This window comes from Littorina saxatilis, linkage group LG8 (genome assembly GCF_037325665.1).
Source record: "Littorina saxatilis isolate snail1 linkage group LG8, US_GU_Lsax_2.0, whole genome shotgun sequence".
In the NCBI taxonomy this organism is placed as follows: Eukaryota; Metazoa; Mollusca; class Gastropoda; order Littorinimorpha; family Littorinidae; genus Littorina; species Littorina saxatilis.
In genome coordinates this window covers 70356553-70366036 of record NC_090252.1, presented here as the reverse complement: position 1 = coordinate 70366036, position 9484 = coordinate 70356553, and the positions used below count along the sequence as shown (strand labels likewise).

Sequence of the window (9484 nt, the reverse complement as noted above, 5' to 3'; positions counted from 1 at the left end):
GTGTCATTCACTTAACGAATGCGACTTTGAGGGTGCTCAGGTTCTGTATACCTGACCAACACCGCAGGTGCGGCAGTTCTCGGGCCTGGTTGATGCCAGGATATATTATGACAGTAAGCGTAGAGTGCTGCCCTGTCACATAGTCTCAAAAACCAATACAATACAATACAATACAATACAATACAATAACTTTATTAATCTCTAAAAGAGAAATTACATTGCTGAGCGTTTGTGTCCGTAATAATAACATACATAAAACATTCAAAATAAACATTTGTTCTTTGTCCTGAGAAAATATAGCACATTGGTTATCACATAAGAAAGTATATTAAAAATAAATTAACATGCATTCACCATCAACAATGCACAAAACCAAATTGGAAATCCAAAGCATCATCATTATAATCATCCTCTTCTCATTAATCATCCAAAATATAAATTGTCCTGGCTCTTATGGCCCTTCATGCCCGGAGCTCTCATGACGACCTTAGTCTCAGTGTTCCTGTTCCACCCTTCCCTTAATTATAGTAGTTCTGCTGTCAGGCTTCAACGTGAGACGTTCTGGGGGGTCGACGGAGGGACGTAGTGGCGGTCTGCTCTCTGGAGGGGACGCTCACTCAGTCTGGCTCCGCGACTTAAAAGTCAATGTCGTTAGTAGGGGGCATAGTAGGAAGTGGGCTGCGTCCGTTAGCTCGGGACAGACCCACTACTGAACACCGTCGAAGTGACTCAGCAGAAGTGCAGTGTCATCTTCCGAGGGTAGCCTACCGTAGCGACCCGACATCCCCCCCCCCCCCCCCTGGAGCGTCTGTAAAATCGACAAGTCTGGCAGCGGAACGAAATTCACAGGTGGTTGGAGCAGTGAGTGCAGGGACGGGGCGGTGTGAGAGCACAACGGGACAAGGAACAGGTGTAAAGACGAAAAAAAAAGAAGATTGTGTTATAGTAATGTTTGGAGACTATGACTTCTCCACTCTGCCCCTCGCTGTCCTCGCCGTCCTACGTTTAGTCCTAGAGGGTGTCAGTGTTACAGGCTTTCGCTGGAGTACAGATTGAAGCTCGTCTCTTGGTGGCTTAGTGGTAAGATGCCAGCCTCCAAAGCGGAAGGTCGTGGGTTCGAATCCTGGCCGCACCTGGTGGGTTAAGGGTGGAGATTTGTCCGATCTCCCAGGTCAACTAATGTGCAGACCTGCTAGTGCCTACACGCAAGCACAAGACCAAGTGGTGCTGTTTTGCGTTACTTTTTTAAGACGTTATCAAATCTTTCTGACAGACATATTATTGTCTTTCGTTCCGCTGTGTAATGCGTGTTAGCTCCTTGCTGCATGACATCAATATGAGGTAGCTATAAACCATAGTTTTTAATTATTCCTGAATCCATTTACTTTATTTAAGAAAATTATGGTTCTCGTATTGAAAAAACCCAAAAACATTCTTCTCAAAATGTAGACTGCAGAGTATGAGGCTAGTGAAGGCTATGTTGGCAGGAAGGGGGTCGGGGGTGCTAGCTTGTATATGTGGGATATTTTCTCAGGGTTGAATAACTGAATGGATTGGTACAGGTGATAAGGATCAATTTTAATCGGACATGAACGTTCTCTGGAACATAATTGTGTGAAGCTGTAACAGCTTTTTTTTTGGGGGGGGGGGCTTTTTTGGGATGGGTGGGGTGGGGGGGGGGGGGTCAAATATAGTGGAATCCTTCGATCTAACAACAATGTGAGAAAATCAAGTGGTAGAAAAGAGCCTTAAAATGGGAGTGAACTTTCAGAGTTTATGAATAGAGGATCTGTGAAAACAGGGTCTAGTCAGGGTGGAGGGTCCAGTCAGGGTGGATGGTCTAGTCAGGGGGGGGGGTGTCATAAAAGGAGGTAATACTTTATCGGGTAGGTTGGTTAGGGGAGAGGGGGGTGGCAAGAAGGGAGCGAGTGTTCTATCGGGTAGGTTGGTTAGGGGAGAGGGGGGGCAAGAAGGGAGCGAGTGTTCTATCTGGTAGGTTGGTTAGGGGAGAGTGGGGGCAAGAAGGGAGCGAGTGTTCTATCTGGTAGGTTGGTTAGGGGAGAGGGGGGGCAAGAACGGAGCGAGCGTTCTATCGGGTAGGTTGGTTAGGGGAGAGGGGGGGCAAGAAGGGAGCGAGCGTTCTATCGGGTAGGTTGGTTAGGGGAGAGGGGGGGCAAGAAGGGAGCGAGTGTTCTATCGGGTAGGTTGGTTAGGGGAGAGGGGGGGGCAAGAAGGGAGCGAGTGTTCTATCGGGTAGGTTGGTTAGGGGAGAGGGGGGGCAAGAAGGAAGCGAGTGTTCTATCGGGTAGGTTGGTTAGGGGAGAGGAGGGCAAGAAGGGAGCGAGTGTTCTATCTGGTAGGTTGGTTAGGGGAGAGGGGGGGCAAGAAGGGAGCGAGTGTTCTATCGGGTAGGTTGGTTAGGGGAGAGGGGGGGCAAGAAGGGAGCGAGTGTTCTATCTGGTAGGTTGGTTAGGGGAGAGGGGGGGTAAGAAGGGAGCGAGTGTTCTATCGGGTAGGATGGTTAGGGGAGAGGGGGGGCAAGAAGGGAGCGAGTGTTCTATCGGGTAGGTTGGTTAGGGGAGAGGGGGGGCAAGAAGGGAGCGAGTGTTCTATCGGGTAGGTTGGTTAGGGGAGAGGCAAGAAGGGAGCGAGTGTTCTATCGGGTAGGTTGGTTAGGGGAGAGGGGGGGTAAGAAGGGAGCGAGTGTTCTATCGGGTAGGATGGTTAGGGGAGAGGGGGGGCAAGAAGGGAGCGAGTGTTCTATCGGGTAGGTTGGTTAGGGGAGAGGCAAGAAGGGAGCGAGTGTTCTATCGGGTGGGTATAGGGGAGGGTAAGGGGAGGGAGTCTGCTATTGGTAGGGAGGGGGGGGAGGGGAGGGGGGTGATCTTAAAAAAGGGGGGGGGGGGTTCACTGTAATCGGACATGACGAAGGCGAGTCGTAGTAGCATTTGCTTTTTTTGTTGTTTGTTGATGTGTTTTGTTGTAGAATTGCTTTGTGATCTTTTGTTTTGAGGTTGTCTGTTTGTTGTTCATTGACCTGCTGGATAAAATGGCAGTTATCTCCCTTCTGGATGGAGGGATTTTCAAGTTGGTAATTTACTGCATACTGTGTAGTCTTCAACAGATTTTAACCTGATTATGTAGAACCTGTGTTGTTTTATATTAAAAATGTGTAACGCGGCCACACACACACACACACACACACACACACGCACACGCACACACACACACACACACCACACACACACATACACATCACACACACACCCACACACACACCACACACACACACATACACATCCCACACACACACACACACACACACACACACACACACACTAATTAAGACAGATAGAAGAGCAAACACATTTTTATTCAAACATGTTGTGAGTGATTTTGTTGTTGTTGACAAATGCCTTTTTTTGCATTCTACTTTACAAGCACACAGTAAACATTGTAAACGACAGTCAGTCTAAAAAAGTTCAGAATCACACTCAAAACGTATGCTCATAGACTGACATAATGAATAGTCAGTTATAGCTATTGTTGAAAGAATTCTGTAGCCTACTGCATATCAAAGTTATTCACATGTGTCTTTACGTCTATAGCACACATTTTCCCATCGCACGCACAGTGAAATATCACTATCACTAATACTTGCTAACTAACTGTGCTCAGTGTTTGTTTATTTCCCTAAAGAGCGAACTAACTGGGCCAAGCAGTCCACGTGACGGTGAACGCAAGCCACGTGTCATTTCTCACTGTCAGCAAACAGCACAGCGTTGCAATCCCTCACGCTGAGAGCAATCTAAGAAGGGAAGTGTCTACTTCACCTAGCTGTCACGTGACTTTCACTGCTTGTGGTCAGTTACTACAGGTCACTGGTGTTTCAGTGAACAATCCGTCACATCCTTCAAGGCTACAAGTGCTACAGTGAACGCTACAACACAGCGGTAAAGTCACAGGTGTCCAGTGAACGCTACAACACAGCGGTAAAGTCACAGGTGTCTAGTGAACGCTACAACACGGGTGTTTCACTGAGCGATAAGCCTACACCTTAGCGCTACAGTCACAGGTGTTTCAGACCATGTCAGTACAGGTGACAGGTGTTATAAGCAACAACAGACCAAGAGACCACACCGCAGTAAATGACACAGGTGTTTCAGTGCACAAACGACCACAGCGGTAACGGTCACAGGTGTTTCAGTAAACAATATACCATTACGGTACTTGTCATTATTGTTTTAACAGGACGGTGACCAGCGACGAAGGTCACACAAGTGGTGCACGTGTCGTGAAAATTAAAAAGCCGTGCATCTCAACAAATAAATGCAACAGGGGAAACAGTGTTGAAGGGCAGTCAGCGGGACAAGATCTGAATGACGTAAAACACAAGCACGATGACGTCAATTGTTGTTTTGCGTCATAGAACGTGACGAAATCTTGCAAGGAAATCTCCAAGTGATAACATTCTGTGAACAATCCGCGATACCAACCAGGAAGTAAAACACATGTGTGTTGTTGTTGTTGTTGTTGTTGTTGTTGTTGTTGTTGTTGTTGTTGTTGTTGTGTCGTTGTTGTTATGATTTCCTAAATCTCCTCCGCTTGTTGGTGGTGGTTGTGGTTGTTGTCGCGTCGCTGGTGGTGTCGGTGGTCGTTGCGGTAGTGGCAGTGGTAGTGGTTGTTGTGTTAAGTTGTGGCGTGGGTAGTCGTAGTGGTCGCAGTGGTTGTTTTATGGGATGGCGGGGTGGTGGTGGTGACAGGAGGCGTGCGGACCATGATGAGCTGTGTGGTGCAGCGTGATACTGCAGCCAGCCTGTCTTCACGATCAATCATCTCATCAGTCACCCCTACATCATCATCATCCTGATCTCTGTCCTGTAACACGGCCACCACGCGCCGCTCCAGGCCTGGCACCCAGCCATACTGCGCTACTGTCACTGTGTCCGTTGCCGCCACCGCCACGTCCTGCACAGCTCCCTCCCACCTCGCCCTGTTGTGTAGCCAGTCTTGTCTCCCCAACACACTCACCGGTACACCTGCATCCTTCAGTCCCTGCACCACGCCGCTAGCTGGTGACGTCACCCGCCCTGCCTCATCCGTGACGTCATCATGTAGATCGTCGCTTCCGGTCAGGACGAACACATCACTGTAGCTCAGCCGGGAGGGACTGTTAGCGACGATGCTACCTGCAGGGAAAGACCGTTGGAACGGTTAAACATCTAGCCTGATAAATATTGATATATGCAAGCAAACATCTGTTATATTTCAAGAAACAACACATCCGTATACTTGTTTTCTGACCCCCCCCCCCCCCCCCACACACACACACACACACACGAGCATGAACGCGCACCTGAGTTATAAAATTATCTCAAAGTTTGCAATTTTCAACAAACACAGACAGCAAAACTAAGACGTCATGACGTAATTCTGTATTTTACGTCAAATGAAATGACGTAATTATGGTTGATGTGCTATTCTTCTGTTTTCCCTGGCAGACTGAGTTTCTCGTGTGTGAGTGTGTGAGGCGGGGGGTGGGATGATAAAACACCTGTAGGGAAACAGGAATGTTTACCCTTCACTCAAACCTTCCATAATCACCACCACCACCACCATCATTATCATCACCACAACCACCTCCACCACCACCACCATCATCATCATCATCACCATCACCACCACGACCATCATCATCAGCTACACAACTCACCCACACCCAGACGGCGCAGCACGGCAGCGATATCCTGACCACACTGTGCGCAGTCCACCGGCCACCGACCTGTGTGAGCGTTGCCATGGTGAGTCAGCCGTATCACGCTCAGCCCGTCCCCAGGGGCAGGCACGCCGCTGTCGCTGTAGTCGTGGACAGGATACTCTTCAATCACGGGCTGTATTTCACGCAGGACGGCGGGCGCCGAGCGGAGGGGGACAGTGAACACCTGTGTCTGCAGTGCTGGGGGTATGTCGTCGTTATAAACAGTGGCACACCACAGGTACAGGTGTGGAACTCGCTGCGCTAGCTGTGATACCAGCTGTATGTTAGCTGGACCAGGCTCATCACTGTGACACAGAATGGAGACATGGTGTTAGAGATGTGTGACACAGAATGGAGACATGGTGTTAGAGATGTGTGACACAGAATGGAGACATGGTGTTAGAGATGTGTGACACAGAATGGAGACATGGTGTTTGAGATGTGTGACACAGAATGGAGGCATGGTGTTAGAGATGTGTGACACAGAATGGAGACATGGTGTTAGAGATGTGTGACACAGAATGGAGACATGGTGTTAGAGATGTGTGACACAGAATGGAGACATGGTGTTAGAGATGTGTGACACAGAATGGAGACATGGTGTTAGAGATGTGTGACACAGAATGGAGACATGGTGTTAGAGATGTGTGACACAGAATGGAGACATAGTGTCAGAGATGTGTGACACAGAATGGAGACATGGTGTTAGAGATGTGTGACACAGAATGGAGACATGGTGTTAGAGATGTGTGACACAGAATGGAGACATGGTGTTAGAGATGTGTGACACAGAATGGAGACATAGTGTTAGAGATGTGTGACACAGAATGGAGACATAGTGTTAGACATGTGTGACACAGAATGGAGACATGGTGTTAGAGATGTGTGACACAGAATGGAGACATAGTGTTAGAGATGTGTGACACAGAATGGAGACATGGTGTTAGAGATGTGTGACACAGAATGGAGACATAGTGTCAGAGATGTGTGACACAGAATGGAGACATGGTGTTAGAGATGTGTGACACAGAATGGAGACATGGTGTTAGAGATGTGTGACACAGAATGGAGACATGGTGTTAGAGATGTGTGACACAGAATGGAGACATGGTGTTAGAGATGTGTGACACAGAATGGAGACATGGTCATTATGATCTTACGAACATTCTCATGGTACAGACATACCACCCAAAAACAGTGGTGTAAGATACACGAATCAGTCGTTTACAACTCTCTCTCTCTCTCTCTTTCTCTTTCTCTCTCTCGCTCTCTCTCTCTCTCTCTCTCTCTCTCTCTCTCTCTCTCTCTCTCTCTCTCTGTCTCTTCCCCTCCCTCCCTCCCTTACACACACACACACGCGTGCGCGCAAGCACACACACACACACTCAAACACACACGCACACGCACACAAACACACACGCACACACACACACAAACACACACACACACACACGTATGAACACTAACCTGCTGTCAAAGAACGCCTCGTCGAGCAAGACGTGGAGGTGGCCGTTCTTCATGCACGCCACGAGGTCGGTGACGGCCTGCTCCACATCTTCCTCCCTGTTGATGAAATCATATTGGTGGTACGACACGCTGCCTTGTGTCAGGTTAGGCGTCGGGCCCGCGCTCAGCGACATCTTCAGCTGTTGTGTGATGGATGTGCTGACGGCCTGGGTGACGTGCCCTGTTGAGATGACGTGCACATCGTGCCCCTGTCGCAGCCACCTCACCCCCTGCAGCACTAGCACCACCGTCTTACCTGTCGGAACACACATTGTTTGTTTTTTTAGATTATTATGCTGTATAACACTCGGAAAGTAAAGCAATGTAACATGCAGACGACTTGCACATTCGGTCCATTCGCTGCCACCTCAACCCCGGCAGTATGAAGCACCATCGGCTTACCTGTTGGAACCACAAAACATATTTAGGTTAATACGATGCAAACCAATGTGACAACAAGGCAGTGTTACTTGCAGAGACGACTTGCACATCGTGGCCCTGGTGTCAGGAAAGATGTAGGCCCACGATCAGCCACCTCCACCCCTGCATTACCTACCTGTCATACCTGTTCACACACACAATAATAATGATATATTACAAAGCATTATAAACGCAAGGCTCTGTCACATTACGACCGTCTTACCTGTTCGCACACATAGCAGGGTGTCAGAAAAACTGCAATAATAACAAAAATAGTCACCACTGCCAAGGAAAAAAGATAATTTAGAAAATATATTCATGGAGACTAAATCAACATGTCAAGTTTCAAACTTTTCTCAGAGTCAGCTACATGCCTTTCCTTCAGTTGACAATGGTCCATGGAGTTACACACACAGCGTGCACGAAACAAACCGTTCTCTGATCAAGCTGGAACCTTCTATAAGGATGACCATAAAGTAAAACTCGACAAAATAACGTCACAAACATTGCGTCATGCATTCACCAAAGACGTCATTTGAGCAAACTAACTAGAATCGGCGCACTGTAGGGAAATCAAAAACATGGTTTTGTCAGGATCGTTTGCCGCAACAAGGACGACGATAATGATTGCTGTAGTTAATGATGATGGTGGAGACGGTGACGGTGATGATGATGATGATGATGATGATGATGATGATGATGATGATGATGATGGTGGAGACGGTGACGATAATGATGATGATGATGATGATGATGATGATGATGATGATGATGATGATGATGATGATGATGATGATGATGACGATGAGGATGATGGGGATGACGGTGACGACGATGATGATGATATTGATGATGGTGGAGACGGTGACTGTGACAGTGATGATGATGATGATGATGATAAAGAGAACTAAACAAAATGATATTTCTAAAGAGCATTTGCGGAGGAAGCAGCAACAGCAGCAGTAGTAGGGGATATAGCTCAGTTGGCGGGCGGGGATATAGCTCAGTTGGTAGCGCGCTGGATTTGTTTTCAGTTGGCCGCTGTCAGCGTGAGTTCGATCCCAGGTTCGGCGGAAATTTATTTCAGAGTCAACTTTGTGTGCAGACTCTCTTCGGTGTCCGAACGCCCCCCCCCCCCCCCCCCCCCCCCCCGTGTACACCACATTGGGTGTGCACGCGTTAAAGATCCCACGATTGACAAAAGGGTCTTTCCTGGCAAAATTGCTTAGGCACAGTTAATAATTGTCTACCTATACCCGTGTGACTTGGAATAATAGGCCATGAAAGGTAAATATGCGCCGAAATGGCTGCAATTACTGGCCGTATAAAATTTCATCTCACACGGCATCACTGCAGAGCGCCTAGAACTGTACCCACGGAATATGCGCGATATAAGCGTCATTGATTGATTGATTGATAGTAATTGTTTTGATGGTGGTGGTGGTGGTGTTGGTGGGGGTGGTGGTGGTGGTGGTGGCGGTGGTTGCAGTGTTCATTGTTATAGCAGTAGTAGCACAGCACCCTTCACACACATGTCAGCAGGTGAACGCTGTTACCTTCATTCAGGTCATGTCCTACAACTGTTGTGCGACTGTCAGCCGATTAATTTTACCCGATTTCTATCGACGAGAAGGCGACATGCACTATTTGATAGTAAGACCGAACTTTGATCAAATGGCGGCAGGCTTCTGACCGAGATAAAACTCCATTAAAAGATGCACGACTTTGAACAAATCGCTCGCGCAACTTTGTCTGAAGGCTTTGATAGCGGAGTGATCCCTCCTCAATATTACGTTATCT

The 9484-nt window shown here is 47.9% G+C and overlaps 1 protein-coding gene and 1 long non-coding RNA gene across 2 annotated transcripts in view; one reads left to right on the top strand and one right to left on the bottom strand.

Annotated features, from left to right (window-relative positions):
• Window positions 1-3354: 3354 nt before the first annotated feature.
• The window catches only part of LOC138974869 (uncharacterized), a 108273-nt gene continuing 102143 nt past the window's right edge, over window positions 3355-9484 (bottom strand). The window contains exons 5-7 of the mRNA XM_070347596.1: window positions 7226-7520; window positions 5714-6063; window positions 3355-5189 (exon numbers count right to left, since the gene is read on the bottom strand). Coding sequence (XP_070203697.1) covers window positions 4690-5189; window positions 5714-6063; window positions 7226-7520 — 1145 coding nt within the window. The 3' untranslated portion in view covers window positions 3355-4689. The remainder of the gene's footprint in view (window positions 5190-5713; window positions 6064-7225; window positions 7521-9484) is intronic.
• Window positions 3836-9484, top strand: part of LOC138974889 (uncharacterized) — an 80623-nt gene continuing 74974 nt past the window's right edge. Inside the window, exons 1-2 of the long non-coding RNA XR_011458432.1 lie at window positions 3836-3965; window positions 4005-4089. This is a non-coding gene — a long non-coding RNA (uncharacterized lncRNA). The remainder of the gene's footprint in view (window positions 3966-4004; window positions 4090-9484) is intronic.